Genomic DNA, 21,482 nt, shown 5'->3' on the forward strand with positions numbered 1-21,482 from the left:
GGGCGGGAGGGGCTCCTGCAGCCCCTTTGGGGGAGCTGAGGCGCTCAGCCCCTGCAGTCTGTCCGTCTGTCCTGGGGTGTCGACGGGATGAATCCCAGTCATCAGCGAGCCCTGAACCTCCAAACCTCAGCCCTGAACCCCAGAACCCCAACCCTGAGCCCCCAACCCCAGCCCCAGCCCAGGAGGGTCCCCGCCATCCTGGGGAGGGTTTGCGATGAGGAGGAGGGGTCAGGCGCTCTACAGGACTGAATTACACCAAAAAATTCCCGGAGAGGGGCGCTCCACTGGGGACACCTCAAGCACACACACCCTCCCTGCGCCGCCCCGACACCCCGGGGATGGACGGGGCCACGTCAGCCGGATGCAGGTGCATCAGCGCCCGCTCGCCAGCCCCCCGGTGGGGGTTTATAGCCGCCCCGTTCCTCCGCCCCGGCACTTTTGGCTTCGTGGCAGGATGTGGCCGGCACTGGCGGCGTGGCTGGCCCTGGGCCTGCTGGCAGGGACGGGGGCCCAGGAGATGTGCGGGGACCCCCCAGCCGCCCCGTCCCACTCCATCCCTGCGCCCCAGCTCAGCCCCGAGGAGCGGCTCTCGCCCCACATGCCTGAATCCCTGCGCTGCGACGCCTGCCACGCCATCGCCTTCCAGGTGGGCATCGGGGGGGGGGGGACGGCACCCCGAAACGGGGAGTGAGAGCCCTCGCAGGGGTGCTCCTGCCTGGGGAGATGCTGCTGGCTCCCTTGGGGCACCCTGGTGATGGCTGCCCCCCCCCCCCCCCCGCCGGCACCCTAAAAAGCCCTTTGGGGCCAACGAGCTCCCTCGCAGCTACTCACGGATCCAACACCCCGTGCAAAAGTGCTGCAGCTGCCGGAGCCACAAGGAAGGGGGGGGGGGGTGCGGACCCCGATCCCACTCGGGAGCAGGGTCACAGGGAGGCTGCCGCCCTCACTGGCCGGTTTCTGCCCTTTTTCACCCCAGATTGAGGAGCAGCTGCGGAGGGCGGAGGCGAAAGTGGGCAGGAAGGCGCTGAGCGAGTCTGACTACGTGGAGGTGCTGGAGAGGAGCTGCTCACAGGGCTGGGAGAGGTGAGCGGGGCGGGGGGGGGGGGTGTGAGCGGGGCATCCCTGGGGACAGGGGTGACCCACAGGGGCAGGGGCGTTCCCAGGGACCGAGGTTTCACCAACGCCTGCCTCTTCCCGCAGCTACGGGGTGCAGGAGCTGGACGGGGAGAAGCGGCTGGCGGGGCCGGGGCTGCTGAGACAGGAGCCCATGAGCGTGATGGTGACAGGGGGACCCTGGCCGGGCAGGTAAGTTCGGGGGGGGGGGGGGGGGGGGTGTTGGCACCTCAGGGGGTCCGCTGGGCACCGTCCCCTCTCCACCGTGGCAGGGGGATGCAGCGTGACCCGCACCCGGCTCCTTGCAGGCTGTCCAAGATGTGCCACAGCTACGTGGGCGAGCGAGGCGAGGCGCAGATCTACGGGGCGCACCGGCGGGGCCCGGCGGCCCTGCGGGAGCTGCTGTGCCACGGGGAGAAGGGGGCCTGCGCCGGCGGCAAGGCCGGGGGGCCGGCGCCCCCCAAGGTGCTGCAGAACGAGCTGTAGCCTGGGCGCGGTTAATGCTTAATGCCCCGGTGACCTTCGGAGCCGACTTCGTCCCCAGAGAGAGCCGACACGTGCCGGGAGGTGGGCACCTTCCCGGCGTCGCCCATCACCGGCGTCGCCAGCGTCCCTCGACGCCCAGCCCAGCCGTGCCGGGGGGGGATGCTGGCAGCGGCCGGTGTCCTGCGTGGCCAGACCCCCCCGCGAGCCGGGCATTACTCTGTAACCCACCGGCTCTAATATTTTACCAACGTGGTGCTGGTGGCGGGAGTGCCCCGGCCCCGGGTGCCAGCCCTAATTAAAGGAGTTAATAGCTGATCCGTCCCCGCAGCAGCGCTCCCTGGTTTCACAACCGGCAGCCAATGGCCGCCTTCCAGCCTGCCATCCCGCGCCACGGCCCGGGTGGTGGCTAAAGTCCTTCCCACGGCCATAAAACCCCCCCCCGGGCGGTGACATCGCTGCTGGGGCCGCATCGCCGGAGGATGGCGGACCGCTCGGGAGACCTGGCTCAGCCCCAGGTGAACGCAGCCTCCGTCCCTGGCCCCATCCCCGTCCCTGTCCCCTCCTTGGCCGTATCCCGGGGCAGTGGGGAGGGCGGTGGGTGATGGGGGGGTTACTGACCCCAGGGATGGCCAGCTCAGGGCCGTGGTGCCCAGCTGGAGCTGGGAAAGGATGGGGCGAGCTCGGTGACTGTAGGTGGAGCCTGGGACCAAGGGGACGTGCTGGGATGCCATGGCTGGGACTGGCTGTGCTATCCTTCCAGGCACCCCAGGGCCAGTGGGGACCCCCCCTCCACCCTCCCCTGGGGACAAGCCGTCATGTAGGGACCGGTGGGTTTTGGAGCCCGGACCCCTCTCGGGGGTCAGAGCTGGCGCCGGGTGGTGCTGACCAGCCACGCGTGCCGAGCCGTGGCCCTCACGTCCCCGGGGCAGAGCCCAGCCCTGTTCCCATGGGACACCCGGGACAACACTGACCCGGGTCCTGCCTCGCCCTCGCTGCCAGAACGGGACCATGGCGCTCGCCCCCACCGGCCCCCCGCATCCCCCTGGGAAGGAGCTGCCTGCAGCGGGCAGGGTGAGTACGGGGACACCCCCGCAGGCAGCACGGCGCCCACCCGAAATCCTTCTGTAACGCACCATCGGATGGAGACCATCCAGCCGGGACCCCACCTCATCCCGTGGGGACAGTGCGGGATGGCCCCCCCCCCACATCCCCAGCCCCCAGGGCGAGCTGGGGCTGAGCTGTGCCCCCACACGCCAGGACCCCGGGGTGGGCAGCGGGCCCCCCCGGCCGGAGGTGGACATGCTCTACAAGATTGAGGACGTGCCCCCCTGGTACCTCTGCATCCTGCTCGGCTTTCAGGTACGGCCTGAAAGGGGGGGTACCCCCCCCCTCACTGGCAAAGCCTGAGCCCCTGCTCCCCAGGGTGTGGGGCACCCCACTGAACCCCAGCCCTGCTGAGCCCCCTTGCCCCCCCCCCAGCACTACCTGACCTGCTTCAGCGGCACCATCGCCGTCCCCTTCCTGCTGGCCGAGAGCCTGTGCGTGGGCAAGGACCAGCTCACCGTCAGCTACCTCATCGGCACCATCTTCACCTGCGTCGGCATCACCACCCTCATCCAGACCACCGTGGGCATCAGGTAGAGCCGCGCCCCGGCGGGGATCACCCCCTGCCCATCCCCAGGCCGCGGGCGCAGGCGTCCCCTCTCGTCCCCGTCCCCCCCCCCAGGCTGCCCCTCTTCCAGGCGAGCGCGCTGGCCTTCCTCATCCCTGCCAAGTCCATCCTGGCCCTGGAGAAGTGGCGATGCCCGCCTGAAGGTGAGGGCAGAGGGGGGGATGTCCAGCTGCTCCCCCCCCCCCCCCCGCCCCCCCCCAGGGACCACCTCACTCCTTTTCATCCCCAGAGCAGATCTACGGCAACTGGACGCTGCCGCTCAACACCTCCCACATCTGGCAGCCCCGCATGCGAGAGGTACACCCCGCCACCACCCTTGGGGGATCCCAAAATCCCCGCGCGGACCACTGACGCCCTCCTCCCCCCCCCACACACACTCCATGTGCTGCAGATCCAGGGGGCCATCGTGGTGTCCAGCCTGGTGGAGGTGGCCATCGGGCTGCTGGGGCTCCCTGGGGCGCTGCTCAGCTACATCGGGCCGCTGACCGTCACCCCCACTGTCTCCCTCATCGGGCTCTCCGTCTTCCAGGCGGCCAGCGAGCGGGCCGGCTCCCACTGGGGCATCGCCGCACTGTATGGCACAGGGACGGGGCTGGGGGCACAAGGGGGCAGGGGTGTGCCCCGTGGAGCCAAGGGCACACCAGGGGCACAAGTGACCTCATGTCTCTCTCTCTCTCTCCCCCCAGGACCATCTTCCTGGTCATCCTGTTTGCCCAGTACCTGCGGCATGTCACCATCTGCCTGCCCGGCTACCGATGGGGCAGCGGCTTCGTCCTGATCCGCGTCCAGATCTTCAAGATGTTCCCGGTAGGGACTGGCCGAGAGCTGTCGGGTCCTGGGGTGTCCCAAAAAATCCCCTCTTTTTCCGTGCCTGGATTTGCAAGCGATACGAGCGCATCCCCGGTCTCCGCTCCCGCAGATCATCCTGGCCATCATGGTGGTGTGGCTGCTCTGCTACGTGCTGACGCGCACCGGCGTCTTCCCCAGCCAGCCCGAGGCGTACGGCTACAAGGCCAGGACGGATGCCCGGGGGGAGATCCTGTCCGTGGCACCCTGGTTTCGGGTGCCCTACCCCTGTGAGTGCCAGGCAGCCCCACGGTGCGCAGGCCCCCTCGATACCCCTTTGCCCTGGGGGATGCGGGGACCTGGTGCAGCACCACTGGGGCTGGGGAGCACCAGGGCATCAGTGAGCACCAGGGGGTGGGGGGCTGGGGTGCCCCTAACCCTGACACCCTGCTCTGCCCCCCCCCCCCCGGGCAGGCCAGTGGGGTCTGCCCACGGTGACCTCGGCGGCCGTGCTGGGCATGTTCAGCGCCACGCTGGCGGGCATCATCGAGTCCATCGGGGACTACTACTCCTGCGCCCGGCTGGCGGGAGCCCCTCCTCCCCCCGTGCACGCCATTAACAGGTACGGCCAGCGGACCCCCACCCGCCCAGTACCCTGCCCGCGCCGTGGCATCCTGGGGATGCTGCAGGGGAGCAGTGGCGGGGACCAGCCCGTTCTCGTCGTTCCCCAGGGGCATTTTCACCGAAGGCATCTCCTGCATCATCGCGGGGCTGCTGGGAACCGGCAACGGCTCCACCTCCTCCAGCCCCAACATCGGTGTCCTGGGCATCACGAAGGTACCGGGGCTGGGGAGGGGTCCTGGCTCAGCCAAGAGTGATGGGCACCATCACCCGCTGCCGGTCTCTCCGTGCAGGTGGGGAGCAGGAGGGTGATACAGTACGGGGCCGGCATCATGCTCGTGTTGGGGACCATCGGCAAGTTCACGGCGCTGTTCGCCTCCCTGCCCGACCCCATCCTCGGCGGGATGTTCTGCACCTTATTCGGTAACCTCACCGCAGCCGCCCCTCAAACCCCGAGTGCTGTCGCCATCAGCCCTGGGCCACTTCCCCGGAGCTTCGGGGGCTGGCGAGCCCAAGGGACGTAGGGCGGGCTTCGAGGTTTTGGGTCGCACCGCGGCTGGGTTTGAACACCCCTCGTTGCCTCTGCGGGCAGCCCACCCCCCGCGCCCGCCTCCCAGCCGGCAGCAGCAGCGTGGGCACCCCTGCCTGCCTGCAACGCAGCCGCCGTCTCTGCTGGCAGGCATGATCACGGCCGTCGGCCTCTCCAACCTGCAGTTCGTCGACATGAATTCCTCCCGCAACCTCTTCGTGCTGGGCTTCGCCATGTTTTTTGGGCTGACGCTGCCCAACTACCTCGATTCCCGCCCCAAGGCCATTAACACAGGTACCCGCCCGCCACGAAAAGCCCCAGTGTTGGGTGTTTAGGGAGAGAGGAGGGCAGACCCCGAGGGCGCTTGCCCACCCTGGGGAAGCACGGATTCTCTAGGCAAACCTGGCTTGTCGCAGCACGCCCCACCTCAGTCCCCAACGCTCTCGCAGGTGTCCCCGAGCTGGACCAGATACTGATGGTGCTGCTAACGACGGAGATGTTCGTCGGGGGGACCATCGCCTTCGTCCTGGACAACACCATCCCGGGTAAACGAAAGCACACGGAGGCAGAGGGAGGAAGAAGGGGTGGGGTGGTTGGAGGCAGATTCATTTTGATTTCGAGGTGCAAGAGGGGATCGCAGGGCGAGGAGGGGGCTGACCGCTGGGCACCCTGGTGCCGGCTGCCGCAGGGACGCAGGAGGAGCGGGGGCTGGTGCAGTGGAAGGCGGGCGCGCACTCGGACAGCGCGGCGAGCGCCAGCCTGCGGAGCTACGACTTCCCCTTCGGGATGAGCGCGGTGAGGAGGAGCCGGTGGCTGAGGCACGTGCCGGTCTGCCCGGTGTTCACGGGGTACAAGGCCCGGGCGAGGGGCGGCGGCGCGGCGGCCGCAGGCGGGCAGGGCGCCGCAGACGGGCTCTCCGTGTGCACGAAGGTCTGAGCCAGGGGAGGGCTCGCGCCCCAGCGCCGGAGCAGCCGAGCTGAGCTCCCGCCGGTGCTGTCGGAGTTCGTTAGCGCCCGCCCAGTCCAAAGCCAAGGCTTCTGGTGCTCCTCTCGAACGCAGGGCTAGGGAAACTCCAAGTTGACTTTCCGGGACATCCCGAGGTCCCGGGGTACCGGCCTGGGGACCACCACCCCCCATGTCATTGCTCCACCTCAAGCTTTAGCTGGTTGAGACTTGTTCGGCACTTGCTGAGGCTCGTTAGCCACTTGCTGAGGCTCATTAGCCACCATCAGCGCCAGCCAGAGCCCCCAGAGCCACGAACTCCCACCCGGGGCCATGAATTTTCAGGTTGTGCCCTCGGCTTCGGCAGGGCTGCCCGGCGGCTGAAGCGGGCTCTGTGTGGGGTACAGCATCCAGCCCAGCGTTACGATGCCTATTTTAAGATCGTACGTTAAAAACAACGAAATAAAACCTCCAAGCCCGCTTGCCCTACCGGTGTCTTTGCTGCGTCCTGCGCCGCTCCCTCGTCCCTCCTGCGTTGCTTCAGCAGCTTTCCACGCTCCCTCCTGGGCTGCCCAAGACGCTAGATGTCGTCCAGCCCTAGCTCCTGCGTGTGCAGTGGGCTTCCCATTTCTGGGCTTGGCTTTAGCACCAAAATTGGAAGTCGGAGCCGGCACTGCCTGGCCCTGACACAGCCCGTCCGCGCTGGGGTGCTGGCACGGCCGCACGCTCGCTCCCCAGCCCCAGCAGGAAGACCAGAAGCGAGAAAACCTGTGGGTCGAGCCAAAGACAGTCTAGTCCGCGAAGAGGGGAAAAAAAACAACCACCAAAAAACCCCCCAAGTGATGCAAATGCAAATACTCGCCACCACCCACCAGCAGAGCGGTGCCCAGCCAGGCTCTGAGCAGTGGAAAAGCCCCCCCCCCCCATCTCCTGCTGTCGTTTTGTCACTGAGCACGACGTTACACGGCGCACAATGGCCTTTTGGTCACCCATGTCCCCTCCCAGCTTCTTGCCCACCCCCAGCCCACTCGCCGGGGCCGGAGCAAGAGAAGGAGAAAGCCCCAGCACGGCGCAGGTGCCGCCCGGCTCAGCCAGAACGCCGGTGTGCCGTCAGCTCTGTCGGTCACCCCCCCAAAACGCAGCGGGGCCGGGGCTGCGATGGAGGACGGCAGCTCCCTCCCAGCAGAAACCCTCGGGAAGTTCACCTCCTCAATAAACCTCCCGGTGTTCCGCGTTGGCTGGGACAGAGCAGGGGAAAAAACCCGAGCCAAACGGCGGCTGTTTCCCAACAAGGTGGCTCCAGCAGCAGCGCTCGGTGCTGATCACCCCGAGCTAACGGCACCTCGGCTGACCTGCTGCCAGGGGCTCTCTGCCGAAACTCCCACTCCAGCTAAAAATAAGCCAGGGCACGGTCGTTATTTCCCGATCTCCTGGCTTTAGGTGCTCGAGTCTAAACCGTCTCCAAGTCAGGGGAAATGCCAGCACAGCTCTGCTGCTCCCAGGAAAGGCAGAGCTGGGGTTGGGACGGGGGAAGGCAACGCCCCGTAAGGAGCGCGGGACAGGCGCGATGAGCATTTTGCAGAGCAACAACGGACTGGGCCAGGCTGGCAGAATCCCTCCCCGCGGAGCAGGAGGGTCACACCCGCGGGAAGGCCTCGCGCCAGCCCTCCCGGCCCACGGTACCGCCTCGGTTCTGAAGTGGCTCCATCGAAGCTCAAAAAAATCCCCAACCCCCCCGCCATGAACAGCGAGGGCGGGCGGTGGCGAAGCGAGAGCGGGTCAGGCCGGCACCCCGCTCGCCCGCAGAGGGGTCACGGCGCCGGGAGCCCCCAGCTCGGTGCCGAACGCCAGCGGCCCCCGGGGTTTATACAGGACCATCAGCTGCTCCTGGGGACTGCCCGCCGCAGGCGAGCTCAGCTGGGAGCTGTGGCAGTGAGAAGGGAGGGAAAGCGAAGCGAAGCAAGGGAGGGAAAGCGAAGCGAAGCAAGGGAGGGAAAGCGAAGCGAAGCAAGGGAGGGAAAGCGAAGCGAAGCAAGGGAGGGAAAGCGAAGCGAAGCAAGGGAGGGAAAGCGAAGCGAAGCAAGGGAGGGAAAGCGAAGCGAAGCAAGGGAGGGAAAGCGAAGCGAAGCAAGGGAGGGAAAGCAAAGCGAGCAGCGAGCAGAGCCCGACCCCAGGTGAGTATTTCGGGCTGCCGCGTCCCAACAGCCCCGCGGGCACCGCCTCCGCGCTGTCACCCCCCCTCCTGGGCGCACTGCCCCGCGAGTTGCCCCGCGAGAGGCGCGTTCACGAGACGGCCACCACCTCAGTTCTACTATTATTTTATTTTTTTAAATATTTTTGAAAAAATATAATTTTTTTACAATATTTTCAACTTAAACACTATTCACACTGAACACGTATGGCAGCTTAACCTACCCGAATATGAAGTTTAAGAAGCCAAAACTGTTCTAGCTTTATTAAAAGAAAAAAAAAAACAAAAAAAAAAACCCAAAACAAACAAAAAAAAGAGTTGTTGTGCTGTAGACTATCGTGTAGTGATGATTAAACAAAGCAAGGGAAAAGCACCACTCAAATCACTAATGCTAGGGTTTCCTGTTAAATCCAGCTATCAAAGTTGTACGCTAGGAGTTACACAGGCAGTGCTATGTGCGAGTCTGGGTTCTCGGGAGAAATCGGGATGGAACTCCCATCGCCTTTAACCCAGCCGGGGAGGGAAAGGTTTCGAACACGATGACACGCCGCAAAGTACGAGGAATTTCTTCCTTCCCGTCGCTGGGGTGTTAGTTCGGTAGCTGCGATCTACGACTCTGTACAGGTCTGTGAAATCTCTGTTAAAGCTCATGCTGCTAAAAAGGAGCATGACAGTTTTTTTTAAAGGGGAAAAATTAACATTAGTAACAATACTGGTATTTCAAAGGAAAGTTAGCTAATTTGCATAACAATCAGATATCCTCGCTTTCATTTTTAAGTTAAGGCATTATCAGGTGCACACTAGCACCAGTTAACACATCTTTAGTTAAAAAAAAAAACAGACCATCCTCAGCAAATTCCAAGTCTACTTAAAAAGACAGAGTCTGCAGAAGGTTTTATGAACGTGGTACTTTGTCTCAACTTGACTGGTGCTTCTTACCTCACCGCCTCCTCTGCGGAGAGCCAGGGCCCAATTAGGTTTCCACTAAACTTTTGACAGATTTACTTAGTAACAGTCTCAGCACTTTTATTGAGCATGCAAGACTAACAAAACTTTGGCAATGCATAAGTGTAACACAGTGACAAGAAGAGAGAGCTTTTACAATTAAATCTTCTAATACTGGCTTCACAGTGTGGAAATTGTGCTACATCCACCAAGAGAGGGCCCAGTCTACTCAAATATTTAAGTACTTCACCCCAGGAACAAACTCCTTTGCGTTTGGATTCAGATTACTCTTGACCTGAGGAAGGGAAAAACAAACAAACAAACAAACAGAAGTCGAGTTGAGCCGTTACTTTCATCTTTCCAGGCTGCGCACGACGCGGGCGGGCAGCCCTGGAGCACCTCACGGATTTACAGCCCAGGGAACAGGCTTCTGCGTACACCCGAAGCCTCTGCCATCACCACCAAGCCCGCTCCTCCGGGCTTGCTCCCCACCTGCCCATCCCGCCTCGGCACCGCCCGCACGTCAGCCGAGGGCTCCGGCGGTCAGCAACCCCAAAACCGCGGGCGGGCACCGAACACGGCCGCTTCAGCGCTGGAACTGCCTTTCCTGAAGGCGAGCTGCTGGAACGGGCCAGGAGGGGTTTAGACCTTGCTCGCTAAAGCAGGAGGAGACTTGTTCCAGGAGCTTAAGCCACTCCTGGGAATTTAAAGTATACGAGCCCTGCGCCGATTGTTTCACATTTCTAGGCCTGCGACTACCCAGTCCTCCCCGCGGCGAGCTGCGGCTCCGCAGCGTCCCGCCGTTACAGGGGAGGCAGCCAGCGTCTCCAAAACGAGCAATTTATCATAAAGAAACGGAGGATTAGGCTTCTGTGCTCTTAACTGAGTCTGAACGTGCTGCCTGCAGCTGCCTCGGCTTGCACAAGCAGGGGTTCGCAGGGAATCGCAGGACGGCGTGGTGCTGCCCTGGGCAGCAGCAACTCTGTGTCCTGTCAGGGAAAACAGGCACACGCTGCCCTCTCCTTTCCCTTAAGCTCTGGGCAAAGTCGGACGGCAAGAAAGAGGGAAACAATCAGTTTAGCTGCTTTCCCCTCCCTTCGAATTTCTCCAGGGACCCGCTCCGGCTGAGGTGATCCAAAGCGGGCCTCAGGAGGTGGCTCACGCCCGCCCGAGCCGTGGCAGATGCGGAATTAAGCTCTTGCGGCCCTGTCCCCTGTCCTGGGTTGCAGTGTAAAATGTGCCAAAAGGAAAAAAAAATATTCTATGACCATCTTCAGGAGCTGTTGAGACCAGGCGGGGCGGTGCTCCCTGCCTCCCCCCTCTGGACCATCTCCTGTCCATGGGCACAACAATGCCTTATCGCCTGACCCATCGATAACTCGCTCCTGGGCTATCTCCTGTTCATGGCCCATCAAGGAACTGCCTCACGACTCCCCATCCCACTGTGAGATGCTCCACCCGGGGCGGGGGAAGGAGCCAAGCAGTCCATGCCAAATAAAAACGGAGATCTCCAACACCCTGGCAGCCTTCTTCCACTGGATTCCCAGAGGAGTTTTTCCCCCCACTGGAGTTCCAGAGGACAAGAGCTACCTACCTACCACTGGACCTTCGGAGGAAGACCAGACTCTTTTACCTGATCGCTGCTTCCACAGCACTACACCCATCACTTCAGGAGGACTGCAGCCAGCATCTTATCGGACTGCTACTGCCCCCCTAACAGGGGGTCAGGTTGTATTCCTGACTCTGTCAGTGTAAACCAGTGGGTTGTCTGTTTTTTCCCTGCCTTGTGTTATATATATATATATATATTAGTAAAGAATTGTTATTCCTATTCCCCATATCTTTGCCTGAAGGCCCGTTAATTTCCAAATTATAATAATTTGGAGGGAAGGGGGTTGCACTTTCCATTTCGAGGGAGGCTCCTGCCTTCCTCCGCAGACACCTGTCTTTCAAACCAAGACATCCCCAAAGGGCGTCTCAGAGGCTCCGCTCCCTGCCTCCCCTTCAGAACACCTTACACGGACCCAGGGCCACCTGAACTTACGCCACGGGCGAGGAAAGGCGCCACGTGGTTACGGAGAAAACCACCAAACCGTTCAAGTGACTCGAGGAAAGATCCCTCACCCAACTGTTCCACCCTTCCCCTCCACCACAGCCAGGTGTGGTTTAAGAGCCTCTGGTAAAGGATGTTCTCTTGTCATTATCAGCAACACAACTCAGAGAGAGATGGCAAGTTTTAGAAACATGATGAGAAACTGAATTTACCACCAGATCCTCCAGTGATGAGCTGTCACTGATAACAAGGTCATTGAACTGGTCCTGGATTTGATCCATTGTTTGTGGGAGATCACGGGCTGGAATAAACCATTCGTGCTCCTCCTCTTCTTCCAGCATCTCCTGGAAACAGCGCTCAATAAATTCTTCTTCCCACAACTCCTCTTCGATCTACACAACAAGAAGAAACCGTTTCATCAACAAACTTACCGAAGGCTTGTGTTGTCATTCCAGGGTTTGCGCACCCAGCTGACCCCCCCGCCACCTCCAGCACAGGACTTCTGGCAGAACACCACGCTTGTGCTGCAGGAAGGCAACAGCTTGGATTTTTTCAATGTAGAAAAGTGCTTTGTCCCAGGAACTCAGGACAAAGGGAACGGCAGGAGAACACACACACCCCCCCACCGGCCTGAGCTGTTCCATTTGCAGCTTGTTGCAAGCTCAAGGAGAAGGAAAAATGTTGTTTCCGAGTGAAAATTCCAGTTGTACCAACTAGCCTGGGCTGAACGCACCGCAAGGGCGAGGAAGGGAACCGGGGACAACGCAGCAGCCAGGCACCCTCCCTAGGAAAGTGTCCTGCAAGACTCTTGGGGAAAAAATAACCACTGCCTGTCCCCGGGGAGGGGGGAACCAGCAGCATCTCCTCGGCCGTGGATTCCACGTTCACCCAGCGCAGCTCTCCCGAGGAGCCCCGCGGGATCTCAGCGGTGGCGACGAACGCCGACCTGCTGCGCTACAAGCGGGGCAAAGCAACCGATGCAGAACGGACAGACACTGCAGAGATGAAAGGAAAGTTGTGCTCGGTTGTCCAGTAAACAAGCTTCGGAGGGAGTTCATCCTGACAAATTTTCCACGTCCTGCACTGCAGCACCGAAGAGTGGAAAGCAGGGAAACAGGAGCTGGTGTGAACGAGTGGCCAGACCATAAGGGAGCGGAAAAAATGATTTGGGTCAGAGTTAAAAGTTCTCTCAGTGGAAACTCAAACCAGCTTTCCTATCTATCCTCCACTCTGAACACAAACACATACTGGATCCTAAAGTGGAAATTCGGTTACGTAGCACAAATGCTGCATCAAAACAGCGAGTGCCAGAGTTCGGGACGTCGAGGTCCCCTGTGCTTGGGGCAAACACGCAGCAGCTCTCTTGGTGCTCGAGACGCACAGCTCTGGGGAACAGGGACTCGCCACCCCCTGCTCTAAGCCACTGCCCAGACAATTCCAACCCCCCGCCCCAACCACGCCCGGTTACACGGTTGTAGACCCCCAGGTGCCTCCAAGGGCAGCTCCAGAAGGACTGAAGAACACATAATGCCCCAGATGCCTGGCCATTAACATCGCCTGTTTGTATTTCCCAGCCCAAGTTTAACTCGCTCAGGTCGCCCAGAGCCCTGTGCCCGCAGCAGGCTGCCCCGTGGTGTTTGCCTGCCTCAGTAAGGCCATTCTCCCTTCGTGCTCCCACCTTTCCCCTTCTCTGAAAACACACTCTGTACCTGAAAAACAGTCTATTCAGGGCACGACCCTCAGCTCCTTCCCCAAGCAGCACATCCTGCGTGCTAACGACGGCGCCGCCCCCAGGAGGGGAAAACCCACCCAACGGGCAACAACACCGAGACCGTCCTGGCGGGCACACGGGAGAATTTAGATTTTTCTGAGCAACCTGAATTGCAGGTCAGCTCTGTGCCCTGCTGGCACCCCGAAGAGAGAGCAGCAGACATAGCCTATTTCAGAAGCTCAGGCCTCAGCACGGCCGCGCCGTGCCGGAGCGCCGAGAAAGCAGCTACTCGAGTCCAAAGATCAAGTTTTGATTAAGAAAGGGGTGGGGAAAGACGCAGGCTGCTCCCAGCCCCCGCAGGAGAGAAAACTGCCTCCGGATGCGAGGTGAAAGACGAAGGTAAGGCTTCCCTCCAACCCGACGGCGAAGGGCAGCTGTCAGACCCCTCAGCACTAGGCAAGGACCAGGCCTGTCACCCCACGGCTACGCCCACCAGCCCCCGCAGGACCGGCCCCTTCCTAAGGGCCACATAGAGCCCATCAAGTATTTTTCGCCCCCTCCCTCCTGCAGAAGCAGGGAGTCAGAGGATGCATTAGAACACACCGCACTTCCCGTATTTTCCACCAAGATTACAGAAAATAAGTATTTATTGCCAGAGGAAGAGAGATCTGTCTGTTCCCCGGGATTCCTCGAGCAAGCCTATCTAAACACCCCGCTCTCTAAAGGATTCCCAGCCTTGTACCCCGGTTGCTAAGCCACAGCACCTCTCCCTTCAGCCAGAAGACGGCAAGGAACATCACAAGACCTTTATCGAGGGAAATGACTTGCCTGCCTGTTGAATTCCTCTTCGTTCTCCATCCACATGTACTCCGCAAAGGGATTGTCATCTTCATGAGAATGACCATTTATAATCACATCTTCACTGATGATGCTTGGGCTGGTACTGCTGCGACTCGGGTCTTTCATGGCTGCGTCTGACTCGAAGTCTACAATTAAGAAACGCAGTAATTAGAGAGGTGCAGGTTCGCTTCTGCATAAGCCCGGCCCAGGGGAAGGCTGCGCCCGCACGGGAAGGCTCCAGGCAGCCCCACCGTGACGGCACCAGAGCTCTGCTCATCGCAACAAGTAAACGAGGATCAGAAACGCCTTCCCCGTTGCGCGCGGCCTCCAGCGACAAATTCCTTTCCCAAACTAAACCTCACCAAGTCCACGAATGCCAAGCACCAAGGCCAGTGAAAAGTGCCGGACCAAACCCAGGAGGCACGCGTACTTGCCAGCAGGAAAACATTTAAGGCAACGTTCAAGACACAAAAGGAGAATTTGTTTTCCAAAATACTTCTAAAGCTCCCACCCGAGTTCCAGTGAACTCCCCTGGAAATGAACTACCCAGCTTCAGAGGCGGTGGGCAACACTTGGGGGGAATTTCCAGCGATCCCCACGGCAGGGGAACTTCGGTGTGGCTTTTAGCCGACCCAAATTCAGCTGGGGATGTTCTGTGGGATCGCAGGAGCCAACTTTCATGGCCATTTTATCCCCGGGAAGGAAACCTGGCAAGCGAGGCAGGAACCATGACGCACCGAACTGCTCCCCGAGCCAGGGTGGCACACCAGTCCCCACAGCCACCTCCCGGGCGAAAGCCCTGGGACTGGGAAGCTCCGGGTGCAGAGCCCACCGCCGGGCGCTGGAAGGCAGCACGGGCGGCCTCCCACCCCCCTGCGCTCCCCGGCTCCGGTGGCGCCCGGTGAGCTCTCCCAGCCCCGCCACGCGGCATGGCGCCGTCCCGGACTGGGGGGGAAGGCGGGAGCTGCCGGCGAGCGCGGCCGTGCCACCCCACCGCCGCCAAAGGCGGGACGAGCCCGGCCTCTGGGCTGAACCCCTGCCGGGAGAAGGGTGAGGCTGGGGACGCCGAGGTCAGAGCCCCAAGTCCGCTCGCAGCCTCGGATCTACCTGCGAGTCTGGGCTGGGCACGAGACAACGCGGCTGGTTTTCCCGTAGCACGCTGAAATACAGATATTAATCCTGGAAAAGCTGAGGATTTTTTAGATACTAATACTGGTGGTGGTGAATATTTTGACAACAGCCTACAAAGTGTGCGAGGCAATGAGCTCAAAAAAAAACCAAACCCCAAAACCCACACTTGAGCGTTTTTCCAGTGCTAAAGATTCTCAATGAAGCGACGCAGCAGCGAGTGAAAAATATTATTTTATTCTCAAATCAACATTTTAGCTCATCGTCCGCATATCAAAAAAGTACTTATTCAGAGAAGAGAATATCAAAATACAGCCTTTGTTGTTATTAAAGTACAGGGGCTGATCACACAGCAGCTCTTATGTTCCCTTTATATTTCGGTTGGTCCTATTATCTGTGGAATTAACTCAAGTTTTGGTTCAAAACGTATTCTTGATAACACAAGGTCAAAAACCTGGCACATCCAAACGACCAATTAAGAAAAGCACAAAGAAAAAGGAATTTGCCTGGTTGGCTCTATTCAAGGTTTTTAAATCAAAGGCAAACCCAAGCACGGAAGTCACTGTAGCTCCCTGGGAAGTACAACAAATGAGACCAGAACCAGGGTATGCTAGCAAGAGAAAATAGGTTCTTTTTGATGTCCTTCCAAAACAAACTTGCAAAGGATTACTGGCAGTATTTAACAAAAAACAGGAAAAGACATTGCATTTAACACCCCAATTCAAGCTTGAAATTGCTTTAAGCAACTTCAGCTGCTCACAAGCAAACAAACAGGACAGACCAAAGGAAATAAAAGATCTCAGAGTCTAAAAAGCTGAATTCCTTCTCTCTCTTTTTTTTTTTTTTTTTAATGGGCAAGCATTTTCACCTTTTTTTTGTGGAGGGAATCTTGATATGAATACTCCACGGGGCTTTCTGCACATCAACAATCTACTCTGCAGGTGAGTAACTCTGCATTAGCAGTGCAGGGCACTCAGGCCAAATTCCAGGCAACTTCTGTACAAAGAAGGCAGCATCTCGCCAAGTCCATGAAGGTAAAATAGTAATTAAAACACCCTGGCTTGTTTGTGTAAAAGCTTAAAAGGTTAATTTGTTGAATCACGGGCAAGTTTTCCAGTTCCTCAGAACGCAAGCTATGTGCTTTAGGAGGGAGGGAAGAGAAGTTCAGCGTCCCACGTTTGGACTGAAACAACTTTTTCCATTACTGCCCAAGGACGATGTGGATGATTATCTTCAAGAAAGATCCGAGGCTCAACCTGAGTATCTGAAGTTTATCTGACGAAGCCCTAAGCCCGCTAACGTCTTCCCACAGGAACACAGGTCAGCACACACTTACCCTGCTCGAACAGTTAGGAAGCCCCAGGCCAGTCCCTTACTCCCAGCGCTCCTTGTAATCTGATTGTAACAAAATACGCCGTGCAGGGAACTTTGCATTTCGCTGTTTCAAGACACAAGCCAGCTGGCTTTCTGTGCCCACCTGCGAGGACACCATTAGTCCCGTTTCACCGGTGTTAGATCCGTGCCTTTCGGTCACGAGCTACAGGCAATTCCGAGGAGGGGAGCCAAGCGCCACCTCAGTCTTGCAAAAAGTCACCACCTCAGAAGGCGGCTGCAGAAAACGAGCCACAGCGACAGGCTACACTACTGTCGTGAATAGAAATGATCGGTTTTCCAACTGCGAGTAGGTGGGAAGCAGAGGATCTCAAAGCTCCTTACACCAGAACAGGAAACAGAACATGAGTAGCGCTAAGCGACAGCAAACATGGAGAATCCTGCAATAGTGATATGGCTGGAGATCCAGCCCCAAATTATTCTGGGTTGTTGGTGGGGGTGATGCAGGAAGAGCAGTGTAAGTGCATAAAGAAAGACAGGGAAAAAAAAAAAAATTAGGATTTTCGTCTCAGGAATGAAGTCAGAAATTAAAAATCCTGCAAGAACAGGACTTTCAGCTGACTCAAAGTGTTTCCTGCATGAAGTGCAGGACTTGTTACTCCATTAAGGTCTGTTAATCTCCCTGCTTCTCTGAATTTCCCTGCATTTATAGCAATGAAGAGCCCTAGACCAACCATCAATAAAATCCAAAGCTTTTGCGACTGAAGATTTGGCATTTAAACCCCAATCATGGAACAAGATTATCTGCTGCCTACTTGGGAAGATAAGGTCAACGGGCCTAAGGCCACGCAGTAAAACCCAGGTCGTTACCCTTCATAAGAAAAAAAAAAAAAAAAAAAAAAAGGAAAAAAATTAAGATACTTGCTTCAAGCACCCCAAAGCAACACAGGGCAGCAAGCAGCACACTGGGACTGTAGTGGCAGCTGAATTTTAAGCAGAGCTGTGTGAGTGCAGCAGGGAGTACTTTGAACTCCTGCAGAAGAGTGTCCCTGGTTTATTAACCAGTGATTACCCCTGTGAGCCAGGAGCACCGGCCGAGCTCCTCGTTATCTAATCAGCTCAGCAAGCGGCAGTTCCCAAGCAAACTGATTACGCTCCGTATAACGAACAGATTTCTTAACCAAATTCACGAGGGAGGCCAACGCCACCCGACACAAACACCCCAGCGCGCTGCCCTGGAGGGCACCCGCAGACAGCCGGCTGCCCCCCAGCTCCCGGGGCCGGGGCTCACCGCAACCGCCGCCTGTACCGAGCCGAGCCCCCCGCACGGGTGGGGAGGGGGGGTGGGTTTGCTCCCCGGGACACCGCTCTCGGGGCCGATGCCTTCGGTAACAGCCAGCGCCGCCGCCTGCGGAGCCGCCTGGCCTCGGCGAGAACCGGGCGAACCCGCCGGGCCTCGCCGCTCGCTCTCCGCCGGTACCGTCTCGGTTACGGAGGCGGGGCGGGCTCTACCCCTCCCGGGGTGTGGGGGGGGGGCGGCCGCGTACCCGCTGTGCCGCTAAGCACCCTGCAGCCGCAGACCCGGCCCCGCCGCAACCGCCCCCCCACCCCCGCCAGACCCGCGGCCTCCAAGGCCCAAGGGGCCGGCGCGCCCCCCCCCCCCCCCCCCCCGCCCAGGAGCCGGGGCCGCCCCGCGCCCCCCCCCCCCCCGCCCGCTTTGTTCGCCCGCAAGGGCCGCCCCCGCGGCGGGGGTTCCGTCCCGGCAGGCCCCGCGCCGCCGAGCGCCCCCCCCGCTTCCCCCCTCCCCCAGGACCCGGATGGAGCTGCAGACAATAAAGACGGCGCCGCCACGGGGCGGCCCCGCCGCGCAGGCCCCGCCGCCGCGGGAGGAGGGGGCCGCCACCCTGCGCCGCCTCAGGGGAGGGGGCGGCACCTCCCGACCCCCGACCCCCCCCCCCCCCCCCCCGCGGCGGCAGCGGCGGCCTAGGGCTGCGCGCCCCCGCCCGCGCCGCCTCACCTGCGCGCAGAGGGAAGGCCCGCGGGTGCGCACGCCGGCTCCGAGCTGCTCCGCCGCCGCCTCGTCCGCCGCTCGCTGCCGGCTCCGCTCCGCGCCCGCCGCCCCGCTCCCCTCCCTGCGCCGCAGCCCGCCGGACGTGAAATCACTTCCGTCACCTGCGTGACCCCACGGGCACCGCCCCTCTCTCCCCCGGAAGCAGAGGCGGCATCGCGGCGCGCCCGGCCGGCCGCCCTGGCGGGGAAGCGGCGCGCTGCAGGCCGGGACGCGGAGTCTTCCCGCCGCAGCGGTGCCCCCCCCCTTCCCCGGGCGGCGCGGGGCATGCCGGGAGCTGTAGTCCCGCCCGGAGGCCTGGCTGCCATTTCGCGCGGCGGCGCGGGGCAGGCCGGGAAGCGCAGTCCCGCCGGGGCAGGGCGGGCAGCCATCTTGTAGCGCCGCGCGGGGCCTCAGGCCCGGCCGCCCTCCCGGCCCGGATCGGCGGCCCCGCCGTGCGGGGAGGGCCCCGGCTCGCTGCCGCCTCGCCCCCTCCGAGCACGGCAGCGGGAGGACGGCAAAGGCCCCGGGGAGCGTCCCCGCACGAGAAAACCAGGGCCCCGCGGTGCCTCGGGGAGCGCCGGACCTTTCCAGCCTCCCTCAGGGGGCACCAGCCGCCCCAGGGAATCGCTGAGCCCTGGGCTTCACCGAGGGGAAAGAAACGCCATGATTTCTGAGGAACACCCCTGTTTGCAAAGCAGGTGTTTCCATGCTGGACTCGTGCGTTTTCACAGCTCTGTGTTAGGTAACGGGGCAACAAACGCTGTTTTCTGGGACCTATGTTAAGTGTCCAGACTTCAACCCTCTTTACAACGTGGGTTGAAAAAGCAGGTTTTTATTCTCTCCTTTGTTTCTGCCCACCTTTTTCTTCACAGTGAGGTAGAAATGAGTCTCTCCCTCAGATACCCCCTGATAAAACTAGCACACAGAGGTCTCAGGAACGATCACTGTGCTGTGTTTACCCCTTCTCTCCAACACTCTGCCTAGGTACAGGCTTTTCCAGCCCTCAGGTCTTCATGGATCTCTCAAAAAGCAAAGCAGCTGGACACGATAAGAGTTAAAAGCCCTTTGTTCCATCCAGGCCCCTGAGGAACGCCATCTGACTTGCTCTGGAGTCGAAACGCAGCTCAGCTGTTGCAAAACCACCTCCGCTCACCACCCACCTCGGGCGATGGACTCTGGACTCGTAAGCCCACCACAAAAAGCGGGAAATCTGCCCCAACGGCACGTTGGGAAACACGCGGCAGAGAAATGTGTCTGCATGCAACTGCAGAGCCCAACAGCGTGTGGTACTGAGGACCAAGTTGCACAGAAATAAGTAACCTTGGATAACCCTGAAATCCATCAGGGGCTGAAAAGTTCCCAAAAGCGAGGAGATTTTTCCCAGCTCTGTGAGGCAGCGGCGTACAGCCCAACTCGCTCAGCTCAGCTCTCCGCGTTACACCACCTGTCAGGCTGGAAAGGCTCCTGTGCTATCACACACTCGCGTAGGCTGCCTGTCAGCCGGAGAGGGGCTAGCTGAGGATAACAGTTTCATTAACATTTCTCTGCTCAGCCCTTCGTTTCCTTCCTTCCTCCTGAATTTTAGTAAGGGATAACCAACTCTACAGAAAGTTGGGCTTTACTCGGATTTTCCAGGGACTGATTCTCCCTTGAATCAAGCTGTTTATACCGCTTTTATTGGTCATTACTAACTTGTTTCCAGGGCCTAAGAGCTTACATCCTACCTGAGTACACTTTAAAATATCCCTGCCAGGATCACCCTTAAAAAACCCCAACTATCAAAACTACTGTGCTCTTCCTACTCTTATTTCCACAACTATTTCCAACTCCATTTTAACAAACCCAGCATGACACAGGGCTTCCTCATCTGTAATGGAGGCTTCTCTCCCTGCTTGTTTCCCAGAGCATTCGGCGAGCCCAGGGCCTTGTTGCACATGTGGCAAATGGGCACCAACCTCCAGGGTTACTCTTCCGAGTTGAAATTCACGTATAAAAGCTGGCACCTAAATCACAGAGCGCTGCAGATACGGTTATTTCCAGAGCACGCAGCCCACAACAAGCTCCTATGTTAAGTCTGCCACCAGAGTGCGGTCCTGGCATCCAGCCACAGGATCAAGTTACTCTGATGCCTTTTTTCGACCAGAAACTGGTGTAAGGCATGGATTCTCTCCCTGGCCTTTGCAGGGAAACAGAAGATGTTTTGCAGAAGCAGATTAGGTTCGATTTATTTTCTGATAAAATTTGCCTTACACCCAGCTTTAGCCATCCAACATCCGCCGAGACCAGAAACCGCGAGCCGATGGGAGCAAGGGGTTTTCTGACTCTCACGTTGGACCACGCCACAATTACTTTACTCCTGGGAATTCTTTATGTTTAGACCCTAAACATGATGTAACATCCTCCCCCAGTTTAATCCCCGGGCGTGACCCGGGTTAGCATTTATGACAGGCTGAGGACGGTAACTGCAGAGCTAGTTCAGGCGCAGGGAGTAGCTAAGGAAAGGCGACTTTAAAAATTACACCCCCAGAGCTGTGCTATTTCAATCTTAACCGCATGTTGTAAGGAAAGTGAAAATGCCTGGGGGAGGTGGAGACCTTCAAAGCGAATGGCCACCTCCCACCTTCAGCGAGCAGGGGGACGCGAGAGGCTGAGGAACTCGGCCGCCTCTTGGAGCCAGATGAAGGACCTATGTCCAAGTCCGTCCTTGTGACTTGGTCAAAAGAGAACTGACTGCAGGGCTGCTCTTGCCTGCACCTTCTTTCAGGGGGCGAGGAAAGCTAAGGGTAGTTTTAAGACTGTATCACTGCATTACATGTAATGGATTTCGTACAAACACAAACAAAACTTGGCAGCCCAGTGCCGTGCGTGCAACGTATCTTTGTGAAAGTGCAGAAATGAATCGCTGCATGATAAAGTTTTTATAATGGGCATATGTTATTCCAACAAAGTCTGTGCCATTCGCTGCTTGTTTCCATTTCACCACTCTACAGAGTCCCCAGAGAAACCGCTACCACCCCTGCAGGAGACGGCTGAAGCGACACTTAATTCTCGCACAAAAGAGACTGCACACCTCCCCTCTGCAA

The 21,482-nt window shown here is 59.4% G+C and overlaps 3 protein-coding genes across 3 annotated transcripts; 2 read left to right on the top strand and 1 right to left on the bottom strand.

The window, feature by feature from the left end:
• The first annotated feature begins 454 nt into the window (after positions 1-454).
• MZB1 (marginal zone B and B1 cell specific protein) lies at positions 455-1,599 on the top strand. The gene is made up of 4 exons (XM_086471092.1): positions 455-646; positions 977-1,083; positions 1,201-1,305; positions 1,422-1,599. The coding sequence occupies exons 1-4, from the start codon at positions 455-457 to the stop codon at positions 1,597-1,599; spliced, it is 582 nt and encodes a 193-aa protein (XP_086327218.1).
• Positions 1,600-2,078: 479 nt separating this feature from the next.
• Positions 2,079-6,143, top strand: SLC23A1 (solute carrier family 23 member 1). Its single transcript, XM_086470931.1, has 15 exons — positions 2,079-2,114; positions 2,599-2,670; positions 2,857-2,958; positions 3,079-3,236; positions 3,326-3,414; positions 3,501-3,568; positions 3,663-3,844; positions 3,958-4,078; positions 4,191-4,347; positions 4,532-4,679; positions 4,789-4,894; positions 4,972-5,101; positions 5,358-5,501; positions 5,657-5,752; positions 5,896-6,143. The coding sequence occupies exons 1-15, from the start codon at positions 2,079-2,081 to the stop codon at positions 6,141-6,143; spliced, it is 1,857 nt and encodes a 618-aa protein (XP_086327057.1).
• Positions 6,144-9,340: 3,197 nt separating this feature from the next.
• On the bottom strand, positions 9,341-18,416 carry PAIP2 (poly(A) binding protein interacting protein 2). Its single transcript, XM_086470915.1, has 4 exons — positions 18,367-18,416; positions 13,878-14,035; positions 11,551-11,730; positions 9,341-9,580 (listed from the first exon to the last, which is right to left on the bottom strand). The coding sequence occupies exons 2-4, from the start codon at positions 14,013-14,015 to the stop codon at positions 9,515-9,517; spliced, it is 384 nt and encodes a 127-aa protein (XP_086327041.1). The 5' UTR covers positions 14,016-14,035; positions 18,367-18,416; the 3' UTR covers positions 9,341-9,514.
• Between the last annotated feature and the right edge of the window lie 3,066 nt (positions 18,417-21,482).

Source organism: Leptosomus discolor, chromosome 10 (assembly GCF_034619465.1).
Source record: "Leptosomus discolor isolate bLepDis1 chromosome 10, bLepDis1.hap2, whole genome shotgun sequence".
Classification (NCBI taxonomy): domain Eukaryota; kingdom Metazoa; phylum Chordata; class Aves; order Leptosomiformes; family Leptosomidae; genus Leptosomus; species Leptosomus discolor.

Coding starts and splice junctions, on each gene's coding strand:
- PAIP2 (XM_086470915.1), bottom strand. CDS start 14,015: ATGAAAGACCCGAGTCGCAGCAGTACCAGCCCAAGCATCATCAGTGAA. Junction 11,731..13,877: donor AAGAGGAATTCAACAGGCAG/GCAAGTCATTTC, acceptor CTTGTTGTGTAG/ATCGAAGAGGAGTTGTGGGA. Junction 9,581..11,550: donor CATCACTGGAGGATCTGGTG/GTAAATTCAGTT, acceptor TCCCTTCCTCAG/GTCAAGAGTAATCTGAATCC.
- SLC23A1 (XM_086470931.1), top strand. CDS start 2,079: ATGGCGGACCGCTCGGGAGACCTGGCTCAGCCCCAG. Junction 2,959..3,078: donor GCATCCTGCTCGGCTTTCAG/GTACGGCCTGAA, acceptor CCCCCCCCCCAG/CACTACCTGACCTGCTTCAG. Junction 3,415..3,500: donor GTGGCGATGCCCGCCTGAAG/GTGAGGGCAGAG, acceptor TTTCATCCCCAG/AGCAGATCTACGGCAACTGG.
- MZB1 (XM_086471092.1), top strand. CDS start 455: ATGTGGCCGGCACTGGCGGCGTGGCTGGCCCTGGGCCTGCTGGCAGGG. Junction 1,084..1,200: donor TGCTCACAGGGCTGGGAGAG/GTGAGCGGGGCG, acceptor CTCTTCCCGCAG/CTACGGGGTGCAGGAGCTGG. Junction 1,306..1,421: donor GGGGGACCCTGGCCGGGCAG/GTAAGTTCGGGG, acceptor GGCTCCTTGCAG/GCTGTCCAAGATGTGCCACA.